Source organism: Delphinus delphis, chromosome 2 (assembly GCF_949987515.2).
Source record: "Delphinus delphis chromosome 2, mDelDel1.2, whole genome shotgun sequence".
In the NCBI taxonomy this organism is placed as follows: domain Eukaryota; kingdom Metazoa; phylum Chordata; class Mammalia; order Artiodactyla; family Delphinidae; genus Delphinus; species Delphinus delphis.
In genome coordinates, this window is record NC_082684.1 from 43,157,510 (window position 1) to 43,179,668 (window position 22,159).

General features: G+C 35.0%; 1 protein-coding gene across 3 annotated transcripts in view; it reads right to left on the minus strand.

Annotated features, from left to right (window-relative positions):
* Window positions 1-22,159, minus strand: part of ARID4A (AT-rich interaction domain 4A) — a 59,016-nt gene that overhangs the window by 27,560 nt on the left and 9,297 nt on the right. For all 3 annotated transcript variants that reach the window (XM_060004484.1, XM_060004486.1, XM_060004485.1), the window contains 6 exons: window positions 16,647-16,726; window positions 16,463-16,557; window positions 15,082-15,214; window positions 11,783-11,862; window positions 10,077-10,153; window positions 9,524-9,690 (listed from right to left, as the gene is read on the minus strand). In XM_060004484.1, the coding sequence (XP_059860467.1) occupies window positions 9,524-9,690; window positions 10,077-10,153; window positions 11,783-11,862; window positions 15,082-15,214; window positions 16,463-16,557; window positions 16,647-16,726 (632 nt within the window). The remainder of the gene's footprint in view (window positions 1-9,523; window positions 9,691-10,076; window positions 10,154-11,782; window positions 11,863-15,081; window positions 15,215-16,462; window positions 16,558-16,646; window positions 16,727-22,159) is intronic.

A 22,159-nucleotide genomic window follows, 5' to 3' on the forward strand; every position in this document is an offset into this window, starting at 1 on the left:
TGACTTTGCAACCCCTTAAAATAGAACAATGAAAATTATTTCTTAAGGAAGGAAACTATATACATAACTACAATTTAGTTCTGTGGAAAAAAAATTAATGGAAACATTCATACAGAAACAACTATTCCTACAAATACCTATTTGTGTGTTACATTTTACTAATTATATAAACCTAATGATTTCTTCTTATGCAAACAAATGGATTTGGGGTTTTAATATTTCCTTTTCTGATAGACTACTTATAAATTAATATTTGGGAAAATTCTTGAAGTTTAACAATACTATGGAGAAACAAAGAAAACACTGATATACTTCTTTCATATAAATTATCATAATTTAATTTCAGAGCACTACTTTTTTTTTTTTTAATAGATTTATTTATTTTTGGCTATATTGGGTCTTCGTTGCTGCCCGCGGGCTTTCTCTAGTTGCAGCGAGCAGGGGCTGCTCTTCGTTACGGGGCGCGGGCTTCTCACTGCGGTGGCCTCTCTTGTTGCAGAGCATGGGCTCTAGGCGCGCGGACTTCAATAGTTGTGGCCCATGGGCTCAGTAGTTGTGGCTCGTGGGCTCTAGAGTGCAGGCTAAGTAGTTGTGGCACACAGGCTTAGCTGCTCCGCGGCATGTGGGATCTTCCCGGACCAGGGCTCGAACCCGTGTCCCCTGCATTGGCAGGCGGATTCTTAACCACTGTGCCACCAGGGAAGCCCCAGAGTACTACTATTTTTCCATGATCCAAAACAAGAATTCAGACTTTTGTCTTTCAAAGCCATATTCAAAGCAAAGGCAACTGTCAAGCAATAAATATTGAGTGCTCACAAATCCAGACAGCAAAAAATTTTTTTAAGTTTTTAACAGCTAATAATATAGCCAAGATCAATAAACATGTAGTTAATTAAAATATATTAAAAAAACATGAGGCAATCAAGGTCGATTAAAATATATAACATAAAAAGCATGAGGCAATCAACAGAAAAGTCTTTCCCTCAGTACAGTCTTTTTTTTCTTTCAGTACATTCATTAAGAATGACTTACAGGGCTTCCCTGGTGGCTCAGTGGTTGAGAATCTGCCTGCTAATGCAGGCGACACGGGTTTAAGCCCTGGTCTGGGAGGATCCCACATGCCGCAGAGCAACTAGGCCCATGAGCCACAACTACTGAGCCTGCGTGTCTGGAGCCTGTGCTCCGCAACAAGAGAGGCCATGATAGTGAGAGGCCCGCGCGCCGCGATAAAGAGTGGCCACCGCTTGCCACAACTAGAGAAAGCCCTCGCACAGAAACGAAGACCCAACACGGCAAAAATTAATTAATTAATTAATAAACTCCTACCCCCAATATCTTCTTAAAAAAAAAAATGACTTATAGCATCGGAGTACTTTCAGTTTAACAAAATTTAAGAAACTTAAGTCGAAGTTCTAGTAAGCCTCAAAAATTAGCAATATACGGGCTTCCCTGGTGGCGCAGTGGTTGAGAGTCCGCCTGCCGATGCAGGGGACACGGGTTCGTGCCCCAGTTCGGGAAGATCCCACATGCCGCAGAGTGGCTGGGCCCGTGAGCCATGGCCGCTGAGCCTGCGCGTCCGGAGCCTGTGCTCCGCAACGGGAGAGGCCACAACAGTGAGAGGCCCGCGTACCGCAAAAAAAAAAAAAAAAATTAGCAATATACAGACTTAATAGTTAGCAATATACATACAGACTTAATAATCACTACAGAGTTAATAGAGGTCTTTACTAAATACTCAGATCAAGACATGGCAATTTTTTCCCAACTGCATTAAAAATTTTTGCTTTTACAAGGTTGTGAAAACAACTGCCAATGAGTTAACTCAAGAAAAGAGTAATCTGGTAGCCTAAGAATCATTTCAGATACTAATTTTAAGGACTTCTGGTATGCAGAAAAAAACAAAAACAACTTATACCACACTGGGTCTATGCTTTGCCTGTCCCTCGTAATCACAACAGTCTCTCCTCAGACTAACACCTCATTTTTAGTATTTATGATCTTACAGAATTCAAAGAAGACTGTTGTATCCAGTATATGTAAAAGCAATTGTTTTTAAAAAGCACTGGTTTGAAATCAAAGTTTCTTCCAAAAGCAAGTAAACAAAATGAACCCATCAATTGCAAATAAGGTATTTATTAAGGTTTTACCAAACATTTGAGAAATTCTTAATGATTAAGAATATAGTTTTATAGATAAAAATTGGTAGTTTAAATTCATTGGAATTAAAAGTTAGTGGATGTCAAGAGTGTTTTAAGTACCATGAGAAACTATGGCCATAAAATTTTAAGTTCAGAATGCAGTTATCATGTGTAAAAACAAGATATAAATGAATAAAGAATTCTACTTAAAAACAACTGCCTGCTTGAAAGGAAATTTATTTCGAGTAAAAAAAAAAGATGATGCTATAAACAAAGTTTTAAATTTACCTGATGGTCTTTGCAAAACTCAAAACTGCTTAATCTCTTACAATAAGTAATTCTTCACAATCATTTTTTTTAAAAAAACAGCTGTCTTGTTAGTCACCTTAGAGTAAAATTGCACATGGTAGAAAATGCCTCCAACTACTCCAAAGACTCTGCCTTTATGACTTTTATATGGGGGCAGCGCTTGCTATCACAATACCTGCAGGGTCTCTCTCCCGGTTGGGAGCCAAGAGGGTTTTCCATCCCTCAAGGGTTCTGAAGTGGGATAGGGCTATAATAATGGGAGGTGGAGCCCATTAGACTGCTGATGAGCCTTCTTCCCTTCGTTTAGTCAAGGATGTGAAGAGTAACTATGCACCCACTAAAATGCCAGGGCAGGGAAGGGGGCTAAGAATATAGAAGAGGCATGAATATGATCATAATTTTAAGAAACTTACAATTTTAGTTAGCAGGAGTATAACTTCCTAGTATTATAGTAGTTGTATATCTATCTACTACTAGATTATGTATTTTCTGACTTTGGACACTATGTCTTCAAATACAGCTCAAGCATTTTTGATAGTTACCATGAATCACAAACTTTTGCAAAAGTATTGCAATTCAAATCAGAAAACTTTTGGCCCTCAAGTCTGGCAGGAGGTGTGGAAATGTAAAACCAGCCAATTCGACAAAATGTGGTAAGTGTTGTAAAATACATAAAAGAATACAGGAGCAAGGTGAGGGGATGAATGGTTCTGCTGGGGCTGCGGTGATGGTGGTAATAGTAGGGAAAGCCTCAGAATGTGAAGAGCATACAGCCAGTGTGGCATAGACCCAGTGTGGTATAAGTTGTTTTTGTTTTTTTCTGCATACAGAGCAAAGAGCATAAACATGAGGCTTGCAAAGGCAGGCTGTGATTAGGAAAGGACTTTGTAATGATATGTTAGAGAATCAGAACTGGACACTCTGGGTAGATGTGAGGTTTGAGAGAGCTAGAGAGGAATTAGGTCAGATTTGTATTTTTAAAAGTTCTCTGAGTTTGATGGATTGGAAGGGAAAGGGGAGCTACTGTCACAGTCCACAAAGAGAGGATCAATGCCTGAATTAGTCTTGCCACCTGATGATGGAAAGATGACCCCTCCCCCTGAAGCAGAGAGAAAAGAGAGCATGGGAGAGTGAGAGAGAGGTGTTAATGCTGAGATTTTTTTTAGTTTAGGTTATTCATGTTTGTTGTCCTCAAAGTTTCAACATGTTATAAGTGCTCAATAAATTCCATGAAGTTAAAGACATGCTGATTTTAGTCACAGTTTTATTGTCAATGACTGGTATTTATTTTTATTTTTATTTTTGTGCCCCAAAATTAATTTATTCCAAGAGGAATCTCATTTTTATATTTCTAGTTTTAAAAAACCTACTTCGATGCAGTACAGAGGAACAGACTGGAGTAGGGAAAGCATGGACATGGAAAGAACAAGTTGCTACTGCACCAGTCTAGCTAGGTGAAAGAGAAGAGTGGCTTGAACTAAGGTGACAGAGAGTAGGAACTGAAGGAAGTGGGCAAATTTGAGAGCTATAAAGTAAGTAGAAGAGACAGGATCTGATGTCTCATTGGATAGGGAGGCAAGAGTGAGAGGATTAAGGCGACTTCCATTTATCTAGCTTGAGTAATTGGGTGGATGGTGCTTCTATTCAAGTGAATTAGGAACAAACAGGTTAAGGACAGGTTTGGGGGAAAAGATGAGTGCAGTCTTGCACATACAGAGTTTGAGGACTTACAAAATATGAAGAAATCCTCATTGGAATTTTAATATAAATGTCTGGAGTTAAGAAAGAGACATCTTTGATGCACATATAGATTTGGAGTCATTACATCATTTAGTTACGAAGTAAACCAGAAAAAAATGCAATGTCATGTATGTCAGGTGATTTAAGAAGGTAGGCATGTCAAAGATGCTGAATGCCTACTAAGGAGTCAAACGAAATCATGACAAAAATTTGTTGGACTTAGCACAAAAATTTGTTGGAGGTCACTGGTGACCTTAGTTAAGTTGTTTTAGGTGTGGTGGAAGTACAAGATGCACTACAGTGAATTAAGAGTGAACGGGGGGCAGGGTGGTAGTGTCAGGAAATAGAACGGTGTATATACCTCTGAGCAATCTGGCCATAAGGTGGAGGGGTTGGTGGAAGGAATCTGGACAGGTTGCTAGAAGGTTGGAAGAGATGTAAGCATGTTTTTAAAAGCTGGTAAGAAGGTTACAACACAAAGGAATAGATTAAAGATGCTGGAAAGAAAAGAGATACTTCACAGTCTAAGACAAGAAAGAAGGGAATGAGATCCAGAGCCTAAAAAGATGGACTCATCTTACAGAAGAGGACAACATACTATTAATTGTACATTAAGGGAAGGAGAGCAGGCAGGTGGGGTTTAGAGCTGGCTCCCAATTTGAAGCTCCTAGTTTCTTTCCAAAGTGAGTGGAGTGGGGGTAGCGTTGCTGGCTTAATGGAGGAGATAATGATTAGATTATAGAAACTGAGAACCGACCAATAGTATCGAAGGCCCAGTGAAATTTGTTCATCATAAAATTTAGAGTGGTACCATTCTTCTCTGTTGTGTACACTTAAACAGAAAATTTCAGAAACCACATGTCATGCCTAATATATTCATTATGTGGTAAGACACTGTTTTATAATTTCACAGAACAGTTTACAAACAACCTGCCTATAACAAATTAGTAATTCCTCCCCCCCCATTTTAAAAGGTACATATATCTTACTTTCAGTCATCAAGCTGTGGTTCACATGCTATCAAATCTAAGGTTTTAAAATCAGTCTTACTAACACAACTATAAAATACCTTTTTCTATAAGTACATTAAAATGTAGGTGTATTTGTGTGTACAAATGTGCAATCCTCATTAATCTGATGAGGTGATCCTAATTTGGTTAGAGTCTTATGCTAACACTGTGAAGAAAGGCTTTGCTAAAGACATTAGGACATTTTTGCTTGCTTATTTAACAGGCTACATTTTAAGACCTTAGCAGGTAAGTTATTACATTTGAATGCAAGCTAAAGTCTCAATTATTCATTGAAGGTTGGCTTTATAGGGTCTGCTTACAAACACCTGATTGGCAGCTGGAGTTATTAGATATACCTAAAATACTAATATTACCTTTAAATTTTTCTGTAAATTTTATTGACTTAACAGGATTTTCCTGAGTTATCAAGCATTTACTATAGGTTTATACCCAAAGTGATCTTGAAAGATTACTAACAAATGCCTTTATGGTTGATCTACAAAAAGGCATAAATACACAAAAAACACTTGATTTAAACATTAAAAAAAAAAAACCTCACATTTCGATGAATTAAAAAGTTCAAGCACTTATGATTTTTGTAATAGGAGAATGTAATCCTAGGAATTAAATTTAACAGTGATCCCTAGAAGTTCAACGACTGGAGAAATGGGTGTCAATACTTCTAAACAAAAAAGAGCATTTCTTGGGCTTCCCTGGTGGTGCAGTGGTTGAGAGTCTGCCTGCCGATGCAGGGGACACGGGCTCGTGCCCCGGTCCGGGAAGATCCCACATGCCGCGGAGCGGCTGGGCCCATGAGCCATGGCCGCTGAGTCTGCGCGTCCGGAGCCTGTGCTCCACAACAGGAGAGGCCAAAAAATTTTTTAAAAAAAGAGCATTTCTTATAAAAATTCACTAAATTCTAATTTTCATTACTAAATATGAAATTAGAGGAGATTTTTGAAAGGGCCCAACATATAAGCCTACCTATAGCAAACCAAAAGGATAAAAGAACTAAGACTAGTTAAATTCCCACCTGATATTCAGTCTTCTAAACATTCACCTATTTATTTTACCCTTAGACAACTCTCCTACATTCATCCAAAGTGAATATAAGTCAGGAGTAAATGAACACCTGACATCATTGTTTATGTTTACATGAACTTTTCAATCAATTTCAAAGCTCAAAAGGAAATTCAGTAATATCTTTTCTAATATAAAAATGTCCTAACAAAAGACATTTAAGTAATACCCACAAAAATATTCTCCAGAACCTTTTTCAATATAATTATCAATGACTTAAAATGTAGAGTCATCAATATAGGTAGGACCTACTTCCTGTCAGACTCTCAAGTCTCTTCCTACCCAGTAATAGTATGAAATATATTTCTTGTACTCAAATCCTGAACTACCAATGCTTAGGAATTCAAAATAATATTAAGTATAAAAGATGCTACTCCACAGTAAGTCTCAAATCTCCTGATCAAGGCTATGTTAGGGTACTCAAAGTATCAAATATAAAAACAATGTGCACTGCCCATTAGTACTGCAGAAGTATCTTAACACTTGTATGATTCTACTGCATAAAATTTACAAACACCAAATGGCTGGCTGAAGTATTGTTACAGTGGTTTACAGAATATTATAAAAGATCTTTTTGATCATTGTCAAGCAACATTAAATCCTCATGGAAAGCATAGCATAATTACATTTTGGGAAGAATATGATCTGTAATGTAAATATAACAGCTTAGCCTCACTTATATAGTAAAGGCCTGTAATGACTAAGCCAGGTAGGCCCTGGCTTATCAGATTTTAATTCATTTTATACCATATCCATTTTTTTCCTTTGCTAAATATAGATTAAACTGCTTTTCAGTTTTACAATATATCAAATTTTTAAAAATTACTGTCCAAGACAGGTTAGAATGATTCAGCATCTAAATCTTAAATCCAAGAGCAAGAAATGCAGCTGATTTTTTTTTTTCTAAAGCAACCCAATCTCACTAAAGAAAATCTACTTGTACAGCCAGAGAAAAAGAGGAAATTAGTTTCTATTAGGTAATTCAATGAAGTATATGCATGAAAATGAATATCTGAAAAATAGTTTTAAATAATCATATAATCAATGACTACATTTTGCGATTGTGCTTTTCTTTCTTTAGTAGATGAAAAGCATCTTGGTTCACTTAATTTTAACAGTTCATAATTTAAGTAATACATTTTAAGAAGATACTATCCTTAGAAAGGTCCTTACCTTTTTAAATTTCTTTACTTACTACCTGCAAACAATAGGTAACAGAGCTTGCCTCTGCTCTTCATTCTTTTTTACTAACATTTACTCACAGCTTAAACAAAACATTATGACTTTTACAAAATTAATAGCTATAATAAGACCACTATTTACTACTTACTATTTTACAGCCATACTCTCTACCCTTACTACTCATTTAACCCTCTTTGTTTAAAATTTCAGGTTTTTTGGGGGGGTGGGGATCAGGGAAAATGCATTTTGAAAGGGATACAAATCAAAAGTATTAGCAAAAATAAAGAGACTATGTATTTCAGTATTTGGCAATATAAGATCCTAACTTCAATGTTTCAATGTTAATTCAAAAAAAAAAAAAAAAAGCAAAACCAGACTCCAACAGTTCACACCCTGAAAATGTGGCCTATTTACCCTGAAAACATATAATCTATAAATAAATACAGATAAAATACAAAAATCACATTTAATATTTAGACTTTAAATCCCAAAATTTTTCCAAACTGTCATTTTCATTTCAAACTCTATCTTATGTTTCAGAAAAATAGCCTTCATCCTCTGATATTCTAAAAATAGACTCCTACTGTCTCTTTTACATGAAACAATTACGCTTGGTTACGAGTCCTACCATATCAGCCAAATCATCAATACCTAAAATTCTTATTTAACCTCATTTCTGGCAATCAAAATGGTAATACATAAAAAAAATCTTACCTATATGCTGCATTTTCTTTCACATGTAAAATGGTTAGATTCCCCTTCTACTTAATCAGTACAGTATCTGAACATTTTTCAGTCTGACTTGCAATATTTGCTTTTCCTCTTAGGGCATAGCATCCGCAGGGTTATACAGCACTACTTACATTCTCTTCCACATAAAAATCAGACATTACATGAAAGGAAAAGAAAGACAGCCCATTTCAAAGCATCTGGCAAACCTCCATTGGCAACCCGCCAAGCCTCTGCAAAACCTTCCTGTCTTTCCGAGCATGCTCACTTAAAACCAACAGCCCGTTACTATGGCAACTCTGTAGGCAGCCTGTAAGTATGAACCGCCATTCTGATTTCAGAGTGCAAAAAGCCAAATACTGCAGGGGAAGTAAAAGGGAAGAAACACCCTATGCCCTATATCACATACAAGTACACTCATTTTGTTTCAAAAATTCTTATTTGTGTATGTAAAACAGAAACAAACATTCCACATTTTCCAAGCAAATATTTTTCATGCTCAAATAGGTCTTTTTCAGTAAACTCATTCTCTTTGTCTGCCCTGAAGCCCCTTTACCTCATAACAACCAAAACTATACTGGACAGTTTATCCCACTTGACAAAACACTGCTGAAAAAATAGACAGCAATATTCATGAAAGCAATTATGTGGTACTTCATGAATGATTTCCTACAATTACATATACATTCTTAACAACACAGTGATATTACAAAGAAAACCATTAGCACCTATAAAATACAATCTAAATCTTTTCTATGATTTATCCAACTGCCAAATGAAATATTCTTCCATTTAGATAGGATTTTTTTAATCCTCATTATCCTTGAGATACTGTGAAATGTCTGAAAGAGGTGAAATTTCAAAGTTAAGACAGACCAGACCCGTGTTCAAATCCCTGCTCTCCACATTTGAGCTGTGTCATCTTTGGAAAGTTATTTAATCTTTCTGACCCTCACTTTTCTCTCTAAAGTAGAATAATAACAGTTACTCCATCTGGAAATAATTTAAATGAGTTAACACATGTAATATACCTAAAAGTTACATTTCCTTCCTCCTTGGTTATTTGGAAAAGATGTTATTAAAAAAAAAAGTCTGCACTTGCTGCTCATTTAACCTGAAAAGTTCTTCTTTGTAATCTCTTACCCACTAAAAATTAGTTCTGATTTGCCCACTAAGCTAAAAGCCAGAAAGCTCCCCCTTCCCCAAATAAAGCTGAGCTAGAAAAAGACAGCAACAAATAATATAAAGAATCTAAACACAGGGAAAATATATGAAGGTATTATTTTTAGAGTATTGAAATGTTTTCATATGTTACAAACATGAAATTTCACCTACCATCTCTTCTTCTTCCTTTTTGGCCTCCTTTTCCTTCTCTTCATCATTTTCTTCAGCTGGGCCAACTTCATCATCACTACTGGATGACTCAAGGATTTCACTTATATCCATTTTCCAATTATCAGGAACAACTCTAGTTTTTAAGAAGATGCTTGCTTTCTGAAGCCCTAAAAATAAAAATGTACTTCAGCAGTTGTTATGGAATTAGCACCACAGAATAATACAAAGCCATGACATTCAGAGTCAGAAGATCTGGATTCAAATTCAGCTGTCATTTCTAAAATGATACAGTAAATTTGAACATATAAGTTATAATATTATATTAATGTTTATTTTTCTCTAGGCAATACTGTCAGAAATGTTAGTGATAAAACATACAAAGAATTAAGGTCAAATACTTTATCTAGATATTAAAAAAAGGCATTAAAGAAGAGTGGATACCAACTCTAAACAGTTAAAATGGCACCAGAAAATATTCAGTCTTGCTTTTGCCACTAAATTTGCCATTTAGAGTCACATCATGAAATAATGAATTGATTCATCCTTATTTTACCTGGTTTAGCAGAGAGCTCAGATTCAGGTAGACTGAGAATGTCTACTTCCTTGATATCCTTTCTTGCTATAGAATAACTAATTATAGAGAAAAATAAATAGGAGGGAAACCATTACTAAATAAGAATTATCACTTAAAGAGTCATGTTAACACACAGAAAATATAAATCTCAAAATCAAAATTATTTTACTTATAAATTGTTTTAAAAAGACCATGTATATCCTAATCTTTAATAAAGGGCAAGAGGTAATATAGGCAAAGTTAATATCTTAATTCTAAAGATTCACATACTCAAAGCACACTAATTTGAGAGCCTCACATTTGTAATATTTCAATTTATGCAACCGTCTTACCTACAATATGGGGTAGTTTATTTATATCAGCATGGTATTTTCCTTATAGTGTCTATTTTGATCTTTCATATTTCTCAAATTTACTATTCAGTTCAGTATGAAAAATTTAATAGATGGTAACATTAAAATACTTTTATCATTGTAAGATATATTATGGTATCAAATTTTTCACAGAGAATCACAACTCAATGAATACATAATTTTACATTTTTTGGAAACAAAGCAAAGTTGAAGTGAAGGAAGGTTTCTAAAACTCTGACCTTTTTTTAAATTAATTTTTATTGGAGTTCAAAATCTGACATTTAATCAGAAAAAAAGTCAAAATAATTATTCTAGTAATATAAATTCTATTAAAAGTAAATTTCATGTTTTATAATATGAAATAGTACACATAATAAAAATAAAGAATTCTTACAATTAGGGCTTCCCTGATGGCTCAGTGGTCAAAAATCTGCCTGCCAATGCAGGGGACACAGGTTCCAGCCCTGGTCCGGGAAGATCCCACATGCCGTGGAGCAATTAAGCCCACGCGCCACAACAACTGAGGCTGGTCTCTACAGCCCGTAAACCACAACTGCTGGAAGTCTGCACGCCTAGAGCTCTTGCTCCACAACAAAAGAAGCAACCGCAATGAGAAGCCCGAGCACCGCAAAGAAGAGTAGCCCCTGCTCGCCACAACTAGAGAAAGCCCGCACGCAGCAATGAAGACCCAACGCAGCCAAAAATAAATAAATAAAATAAATTAAAAAAAGAATTCTTACAATTAAAAAGAAAATCAATACTATGCTTTATTTTAAAACTTTTTAAATATTATTCTCAAATACTGTTGTTCAGTTTTTATATAAAAATTTTAGGGATTTCCCTGGTGGTGCAGTGGTTAAGAATCTGCCTGCCAATGCAGGGGACACGGGTTCGAGCCCTGGTCGGGGAAGATCCCACATGCCACGGAGCAACTAAGCCCATGCGCCACAGCAACTGAGCCTGCACTCTAGAGCCCGCGAGCCACAGCTACTGAGCCCATGTGCTGCAACTACTGAAGCCTGTGTGCCTGAAGACTGTGCTCCGCAACGAGAGAAGCCACCGCGATGAGAAGCCCGCGCACCACAATGATGAGTAGCCACCACTCGCCGCAACTGGAGAAAGCCCGCGCACAGCAACTGAAGACCCAAGGCAGCCAAAAATAAAATAAATTTATTAAAAAAAACTTTTTTTTAAATAACCTACATTACAAAGAAGTCAAAACATATTAGGTAACAACTTCTCAGTTCATGAAATGATTAAATTTTAAAAAATAAGGTCTTGATTTCCATTTTTTTCTCCCAATGTAACACTATTAAGTGATTCATTACTCACAATTTAGAATCGATAAATGACCGAATTAAACATTGGTCTTTTTTCACTGTGATATCATCATTACAACTGGGAGATACTACCTGAAATATAAAATAAAAGCAGATTGATTACTACTTTCCCTACTCAAAGAAAGAATATATTTTTTAAAATAACAATTCTGGATCCCCTAACTTCTTGAAATGATTATATTTGACAAGAAATACGTTCATTGTCAACAGCTTCCATACCATAATAAATTTACTTACAAAAGATTGCCTTATAATTTTTCTTTAGCATATTGGCTTTCTAGATATTTAATATACACAGTCATTAGATAATAAAATGAATAATTAATGAAATATAAACCATAATGTGACCACTTTAAAAATATTAGGATTTATTCTAAGCCAAATAATAACAACTCATTTACTGTCCAAAAAACAAAATGTATGATCTATGATGAAGACATGCCATATTATTATTTTTTTTAAATGCACTTAAATCAGGATCAATTTTGAAATCTGGCTATTTGGTTAAAATAAGCACCTAAGTTCCCATTCTTACCAAGGCATGTACAATTTTTAGTATTTAAACAAGTCAGAGAAAATCTGAATGAAGAACTTTTAAATTTCTTAACTTTTAAAAATAACAAATGTCTTAACATTTGTAACTAACCAATCTCTGTATATTCTTTATAGAATTTAATATTTAAAAAACATTAAAGACTACTAATAAATTGCTGAACTGTACCTGCTCAACATTAGCCCCTCTGTGGTAATCGAGCACCAACCACAGAACTTTAGGCAATGATGGAAATGTTCTCTGTCGGCACTGACCAATATAGCAGCAATGAATCACATGGGGCTGAGCACCTGAAATGTGGCCAGTTCAACTGAGAGACTGAATTTTTAATTCTATTTAATATTAATTAAGTTACAATTTAAACTTAAATAGCCACACATGGCTCATGACTATCATATTAAACAGTGTTATGTCCAGACAATCAAAAATTCTTGGCAGTTGTATCAGCTGTTTTAACATCAGATGGTATTAAATGTTTTTTTGTTTGTTAGGTGCTGGTAATTACTAGACTAATAATATAGTTGTGTCTGCCCTCAAGGAGCTAACACTGAAATGGAAGGGTAAATACAAAAATATATACAAAAAAAACATAACAAAGGCTAAGTACAGTGATACCAACTAGGCATAAGATAAAATATCAATAAAAACACCTAGGAGGAAGATTTAACCAGACCTGGGAAGGGAAAATGTGTGGCAGCAAAGGCTAAAGGTAAGTCTTAAAGGATGAGTAGACAGAACCCAAGGCTTAATTACCTCACCTGTGAACCATTCTAATGGCCTCCAAATTGATTCCTATCACCTCCACTCCTTTCAACAACAATCCATCCACCATACCACTGCGTCATTAACATTCCTAAATATGCAGCTCAAATAATGTCACTCTTCTGCAAAATTCTATGCAGAACTATGTCCAGATTCTTTAGATGAAATTTTAAAGACCCTTCTGTCCTCAATCCAAATTATTTCCCAGTCTTCTTTCCTATTATGCCCCTATTCACATCTAATATTTAGCCAAAATGAATTCCCAGAGCAAATAGTTTCATGAACAAACCCCCTTCTTTCCTATTACTTATTCTGTTTCTTCTAAGAAAGTTCTCTAGTGAAGCTCTGCTAACTAACTTTAAATCCTTCAAGGCTCAGCTCAAAAGCTTCATGAAGGCTTTTTATTTTTTTTCTTTTTGGATTTCCTTCAAATAAATGCAAGGTCTCAGGACAAGAAGTCCTAATATTGAATGTATACTATTTTATATTACAGTTACTTGGATTATTCTCTGCAGTACACTAAAATCATCAAATGTAAGATTGAGTCTTACATTGACTCTTACTCATCTTTCATTTTATTACCTGGGAAATGATAAACCTGTTGAGTAAATAAAGGTTTTTTTTTTTAATCTCTTGACAAATTATGACCTGAGTATTCTGAATCCAAACCCATTTACTTGTTGGCCTATACAACTGAAAGGTTCAAAGGATTTTCAGACTTTTCCTATGTGAAGTAAATCTACTACACAGGAATTGAGTAATGTATTTACATGCACATAGAAACCTAAAAAAAAAAAAAAAAAAAAGGCCTCAGTTCTTTAAAGGAGGCTAACCTAATTTGGGAGGTATTTTGTGCCAAAATTATTATTAGAGATATAAGTGATATCAAAACTCAGAGAAGAAGGGGCATACTTATGTTAAAGTGGTTAGGGGAGAATCTGCAGGAAAGGTAGGACCTGAGCTGAGCCTTAAGACATATTTAAGAGAGGAGTAGGAAGAAGAGAAAAGGGAGATAGGTATTACCAAGTACTATTGATTCCTCTTGTGAAGTAGTTCTCTTCCCCATACCTTCTCATTCCTTTCCCAAGTAAGCAAAGGTTAGTTTTCTCTACCAACCTACCCAAGATTTGCCATTTCTAAAGCTTAGGTATACCCTTCCTTTCCCTAAAACTCTTTGTCCTATTCCAGTGTCTGCACCAAAAGTTTTTTAAATTACTGTATAATATTTAACTACTACACAGTCTTTGAGATGTGTATAGTAAACTCCTTGAGGGCAATGTGTTATGTCTCATACCTCTTTCTTTTCTTAAGGAGCTTAGAGCAAAGCTGAAGTCACTGCAAATCCTTAGTAAATACTAATTGATTTAAGGGGTAAAGGACTGGAGGAGTGAAGTGTCTTACACAGGGAGCAGTTAAGAAACAGCCTAAGTAGACAGCTTACACTGAAAATGAGAAACAAACTAAAAGCTAAGGATGACCACAGATACCCATCTAAAAATGCAGAATTGATTCACTAGGCAGAGTCAGTGCCGGTTTTTTTTGTTTTTTTTTTTTTGAGAATGGGACTATCATGATTAAATCAATGTTTTAAAATTTCTCTATAAAAGTTACTTCTAGAAAATAAGTCTGAATTTAGTAAAGAAAGCATTCAGGCATCAAGTTAAGAGAAGCTGGTGGTAGGTACTATACATCAGGTGAAAAAGGTGATGGGAACAGAGTAAACACAGACCACTGGACACATTTTGAAGGAAAAACTGAAAGATCTCAATAAATACTTGGTTACAGAGAATTAAAGAAAGGAAATAACAAAAGAAGACAGTGAAGAATGTGGGACCTGAGTAAGACTGCTCAATTTTGCAATAAAGTCCAAACTAAATTTGTGTAACACTCTCAAAATATTTTAAATGCTTTCTTAAAATCCATGTTAAACAAATACTTTAAATGGTTAATTAACTCTGCAAAGAAACCATACTTACCAAAGCAGGATACCATTCACTCTTCTCAGATGTAGATACCACACTTACAACTTTTCCTAATAATTCATCATTGAGACGTCGCTTATCTTCATCTTCCTCTTCACTACTTTCGTCTTCTTTTTCATCTTCGTTACTAAAAGTTAGAATAACTTTATCATAATCTTAACATCAACCATTTTTGATACAGTCATTACCCCAGGGTAGTAGCCTCTTCATTCAAGTCGGAATTGAAGAAATGGATACTTCCCTAGCCCTAAAGGGGTAGTCCTGCGCTGTCCATGGTAACTCTGAGTCCACTTCACTAGATCAGTGAGGACCTGGACTTAGACTCTCATGCCAACCACTGGCTGGGACAGAAAACCTATATCACCAGGAAGTATTCACTGTGCCAAATACAGTTTAAGAGATTGCCCTTCCACTTTTTATGTATGCCAGGTTCCAGATAATATAACTCTTAATTCTCCAACAGGTTAGGAAAAGATCTCACCAAACACATCAGGAGGTTTATTTAGATAACCTATCTGGATAACTAAACAATCAGACAAGGCCACAACGAGGAAAAATCTACAAAACAATTGGCCTGTACTCTTCAAAAATGTCACTGTCATGAAAAGACAAAAAAAGGCTGAGGAACTTTTCTAGATTAAAGGAGACTTAAGAACCACGTAAACTAAATGCAATGCATGATCTTGGATTGAATCCTGGAATCAGGCGATGGTATAAAGGCTATTATTGGGACAACTGGCAAAATCTGAAATATGTATTATATATTGTCAGATAATAGCATTCTATCAATGTTATCTATTCTGAATTTGATAACCATACTTCGATTATGTAAGAGAATGTCCCTGTTCTTACATAAACTATTTAGGGGTAAGAAGTCATGATGCTTGCAACTTCCTCTTAAATGGTTCAGCCAGTTAAAATTATTATTAAATAAAAAATAATTATAATATATGTATATAAAGACAGGAAATGATAAAGCAAATGTGTCAAAAAGTTTTAATAATTTAGTGAATCTGGATGATGAGTATATGAAAGTTTATTGTATTATTCTTACAATTTTTAAACTTGAAATGTTTTTGAAATAAGAAGGCTAAGAAAACACATATACGCACATAACATAGCAAAATAATCCTATCAATTAAGGAATTCGGCAAAGTAACTCAAAACAAAAATAGCCTTTTTTAAAAAGGGGTTGAGATCATTATTCCTATTACTTTGTCCAAGAATTAAGAACAAAGTCTACTCAGGGTAAAATGTCTAAAACAAGGATACAAGATGCTGTGGAAAGGCCACCCAAACAAATTTCACCACCGTAGAAAAACCACTTATTTAATGTCGTGATAATTGTAATGTTACTGTACATGAAAACACTCACACAGGCAGAGAGGACCTCCTTCCTCTGTTCGTCTTCTTTGCAATTACTGGAGTTCCAAAATGCTCTGGATTTGTTAATGGAAGCTGGTCAAGAGTCTGGATAAGAAACAGACAAATTAAATCACTTTTTGCTTCTACATTAGTAGCTGTTGTTCAATTTTAAAAGTCCATCCATGTTACCCTACCTCACTCTCAGCAAAATGTCTCTCTCCTTTTAAGCATAGTGAGGTACGTCTCAATGTTCTCTCATCACCATCATCAAACACTGCAATAGGCAGAAAATATCAGAGAATTTATGCACACTTATTGCTATTTACCTGGAGCTTAAGAACCATTGTTAGTTACGCTTCAAAACCTTTTAAAATTTACACACATTTTTCATTCTATAGATACCAAACAAACACAGGTTAAGGGCTGCCCCAAACTGCTTTAGTGTCTCCATTCACTTTTTCAATCTCTATCACTACAGAACGACCTTCTTAAACCATGAGCAACCTAGTCAAAGCACAGATATTAAATTACCTTTAATTTTAGAAGAACGAGCAAAAACCTGGTTTAAAAAAAAGAAGTAGGGGTTTCCCTGGTGCGCAGTGGTTGGGAGTCCGCCTGCTGATGCAGGGGGCGCGGGTTCGTGACCTGGTCCAGAAGATCCCACATGCCGCGGAGCGGCTGGGCCCGTGAGCCATGGCCGCTGAGCCTGCGCGTCCGGAGCCTGTGCTCCGCAACGTGGGAGGCCACAGCGGTAAGAGGCCCGCGTACAGGAAAAAAAAAAAGAAGTATTATGGGTTTTTTCGCAACAGTTATCAATGGAGTATCTCTAATGTCCAGAAACTGCCTGACTGCTCGTAATGCTGTTGGTTCATTCTACTGCTTCTACTTATTTGCATGATAACCTAATACAACAGAAGTACTGGCTGCCAAATTCTAAAGTCATAAGATTCAACTTGTTTCTTTTGCTAGAGGAGGATGCAAGAAGTTTAGAAATAAAAGTTTAAACACCAGAAAGAGAATTTTTTTAATTCTAAAAAATAAGTCATAATTGCACAGAAGCTTTCTCAAGTTTTTATTTCTACTACATTTAAAAGAAATACTACTTGGAAACTATGTGTAAATATTTCAAGAAAATGGGGGCAAGGAATTCAACAATTTACCACCAATGCTCTTCATATATCTAGCTATATATATTATTTTGATAATTTTATAGGGTTTTTTTTTAACATCTTTATTGAGGCATAATTGCTTTGCAATGGTGTGTTAGTTTCTGCTTTATAACAAAGTGAATCAGTTATACATATACATATGTTCCCATATCTCTTCCCTCTTGCGTCTCCCTCTCTCCTGCCCTCCCTAAGGTTTAATTTTCTAGAAAGGTACTCTGATTTTACCATCTAATATTCACAAAGAAAATTTTTTCAGAAGATACCTGATGCCCAGCATTTTGAAAAAATAAAATACAAGAAGACAGAATCCTTACCTCTGATACTTAAAATGCATATACACATCAACAAATGTTTATATATATTATGGAAAAAGCACATACACAGGAAAGCATACATAAACAAAAGTGATTATTATTTTAAGATTTAATCCTAATTTTTATAATTCTACATGTTTTCCAATTTTTTAATATTTTTCCAATTTAACAGAATATATTAATGTTAAGAAAGGAAAATTCTACATTATCTTGATTTAATATCTTAAAATCTTTACCTTGTTACCTATATAATTACAATCCTGAATTTTTTTTAAAGGGCTGCTTTATTAGCAAAAACTTTGCCTTTGAATCATAAACTTTTTTCACGGTAGAAACTTAACTATGTAAGAGTACTCAACTTCTTCAATATTTATCCACCTCAGTCAGTTCCTTCTCTTAGACTAAAGACACCTAGTTTAGGTTCTCTTACATGCAGGAGACAATGCAGAGAATATTAAAAGCTCCTGGTGCACATATTTAAAGAACCATAATAATTCCGCAAAATCATCTGTGTTATACACTGTCAATGATGCAGAAATTAATGACCACCTGCAGACACAATGACAGGATGAAACACAACATCCTCCAACAATTACATCACCAATCTACACTTGATTAACACTGCTTTAAACATTTGTATCACAATTATGATTTATATGGTGTCATCGAGTCTGATAAACCACTGCTCTTTGAAAAATTCAAAATCATGAAATTATCATACCAAACTTAAAATAATTTTTCATGTTATTATTAATGTCCATAAGTATGCTAAAGAATAAAACTTAAAAGTTCCAATTTTCCTTAATGCCTACAATAGCAAAGACGGTGACACTGGACACGCACATATACACTATATACACCACATTTAAGTGGTAGAGATGTGAGGAAGGAAAATGAGACTATAAGACAAATCACTAATATCAAATTTACGCAACAAAATCTTTTCCACAAGGTTTTATTATTAATCAATGGCAGCCCCAAATCAAAATGCTCTGATGAGAAATTTCAACAATTTAACATTCTGAGTTCTTGTTTTTCTAAAATATTCACCTTGAAAATATATCAGATTTTTGAAGGAAAAAATTAATCTCACTTCAACACAATTTTACCATGGTTAGAAATAAGGTAAGGACCAAAGTCAATTGTGGTACAAATAAGCGTTTTACATTTTTTCACAGGAACCGAACCCCTTCCAACTTCAAGTGAACAAAGAGAAACAGAATTTTCTCTGTTTCTCTTAAAAAATATTTTTAAGAATATTTTTTAATTCATAAAACTATACAAAGGTATGTACTTGAGTACTTCATACAAGTTTGTTGAGCCATATAACTTCTCAAGATTTTCTGAAAGACAAACAGAAAACTTGACAACATAGTGGACCTATTTAATCATGACATCCCTGATTATCAAAATCATTAAGAAGTTCCATCTAGGGCTTCCCTGGTGGCGCAGTGGTTAAGAATCCGCCTGCCAGTGCAGGGGACACTGAATTGAGCCCTGGGCTGGGAAGATCCCACATGCCGCGCAGCAACTAAGCCCACGCACCACAACTACTGAGCCTGTGCTCTAGAGCCCACAAGCCACAACTACTGAAACCCGCGCACCTAGAGCCCGTGCTCCGCAACAAGAGAAGCCACCACAATGAGAAGCCCGCACACTGCAAGGAAGACCCAACGCAGCCAAAAATAAATAAATAAATAAATAAAATAAATTGATTAAAAAAAGTTTCCTCGGGCTTCCCTGGTGGCGCAGTGTGAGTCCGCCTGCCAATGCAGGGGACACGGGTTCGTGCCCCAGTTCGGGAAGATCCCACATGCCGCGGAGTGGCTAGGCCCGTGAGCCATGGCCGCTGAGCCTGCGCATCCCGAGCCTGTGCCCTGCAATGGGAGAGGCCACAACAGTGAGAGGCCCGCATAACACAAGAAAAAAAAAAGTTTCCTCTAGGGAATTCCCTGGCAGTCCAGCGGTTAGGACTCTGCACTCTGACTGTCAAGAGCCTAGGTTCAACCCCAGGTTAGGGAACTAAGATCTCACACGCCATGCGGTGCGGCCAAAAACAAAAAGTTTCCTCTATAACTTCCATGTTAGAAATATCATCTTAAAGAACACATAATTTGAAGGCATTGAACACTGACTCTAGCATTTTGATAAGAGTGAAATAATTAACTGGTGTGTGTATAGTATATTAAGCTTATTTTTGGTTCAAGGTGTATACTACAGCACGCCAAGAGAAAAAAAGTCAGAGTATAAGGGTTTAGTAATTATAAGATATGAAATGTCTTATACTTGCCAAAAATGGCATTTGAATAGATCATTCACTGAGTGCAAGAGAGCAGATACTACAAAAGTTGTATCTCTGTTAGTATATTACATAAAAATTCTAAAACCTAATTTGAGGACAATGACAAAGCTAAGACTCTCTCTATAACATTAATCGTACTAGACAAAATAATGCTAATGGAAACAAAGACTGACCCTAAACTGTTAGAATTCAAAGAAACAAAAGTAAAAGGGATCTAATCTAACTACTAAATACAAAAGATTTACCTGTTATCATAGCACTGTTAGATGCTGGAGAATAATAAGATAATAACAACAGTAAATTAACTTTATCTATCCAAAGATATAATTGGCTATTACTTATTAAGCTTCTACTATGCCCTAATCCTCACAGCAGACTCTACAGGGTCGGAATCACTATCTTCCTTTTATAGATAAAGAAATTGAGAATTAGAAGGTTCATCTATGAGCTACAATTTAGTTAAGGGGGGATCAAAATGAATTAACAAACAGGTAAGAAACAGAGGCATAAAATGAACATTGGGAAGAGAGTTTAAGAATTCTAACTTGATAAACAACAAGGTCCTACTGTATAGAACAGGGAACTATATTCAATATCCTGTGATAAACCATAATAGAAAAGAATATTAAAAAGAATGTATACATATGTCTAACTGAATCACTTTGCTATACAGCAGAAATTAACACAACACTGTAAATCAACTATATTTCAATAATAAAAATTAATTTTTTTAAAACCCTCAAACTTTATCTTGTTAATAAACAAAAAACAGACCAAAAAAAAGAATTCTGACTTGGTGAAAATAAGTATTATTGTTATATCTGCTTATATCGGTAACAATTAACAAAACATTTCACGTGATACAGTAAAAACTTTAAAATTAAAAATATATGCATACCCTAGGTAAAACCAATAGTTCTGTTGCTCATAAAATCATCTGTGATAACTATAGAAGCCCCTCAGCAGCTAAGATCAAAAACTTCAGGAATCTGGAAATTTAAGAAATTAACATTCAAATGTATAATTATGTTAACAAAATATCATGAGATGTTAAGTCTTACAGAAGGCTATTTAAACAATGGGTTAAAGCCTATCACAGGACTAAATAGATTTGTTACTTAGTACTTTTTTTCTTAATGAATGATTTTCTAGTCAGGGGAATAACCATTTGGCTTTGAAAACATTTTGTGGTTGATTCTGGTTATAACAACATTTGTCATAAGCAGTTCTAATCAAATTAAAAGCCTTATAAGCCTACAGTACATTCTACAAAAGTCAGTCCATTCACCAGGTTAATGTAACCCTCCTCTACTCCTTTAACTTAGAATTTCCATGAGATCTGATCAAACTGATGTGCAAAATAATAAGAAGGTATGAAAAAAATCCAGAAACTTAAAAAGCATTTGTCACAATATATCAATGATCGAAAATATTTTAGTGTTAAACTTGATATATGATGTGTTTATGTACATTTATATATAAATTATTTAAATTAAAAGCAACTTTCTCCTTTACATTTTTCTTATTTTTCAAATACCATGTGTTATTTTTATATTCTAACAAAGCAAAAGAAAAACAGTTTTAGAATGTCTTACTGACAGTTATATTTGTCAGGAATTAAAGGCAACATTCAAGTGGAGATATGAATTCTAATCCCAATTTTGGTATCTTCTGAATGGCTGGACAGATAACAATATACTTCCATACATTACAGATTCCTTATCTTTAATGCAAGCAAAAGAACTGCCAAATGAATAAGCTACTAGGAAGCATTGTTTTATGATAGGAAGGGGAAATATTTCAAAGTCTCAAAAAACATAAAAATCCATGAACTGGTGCTATTTGTTGTTCAACACTGGAGGGCAAGGTATTATTAGATTTTTTTTAATTAAGTTATATTAGATCCATAATCTTTTTCAAAA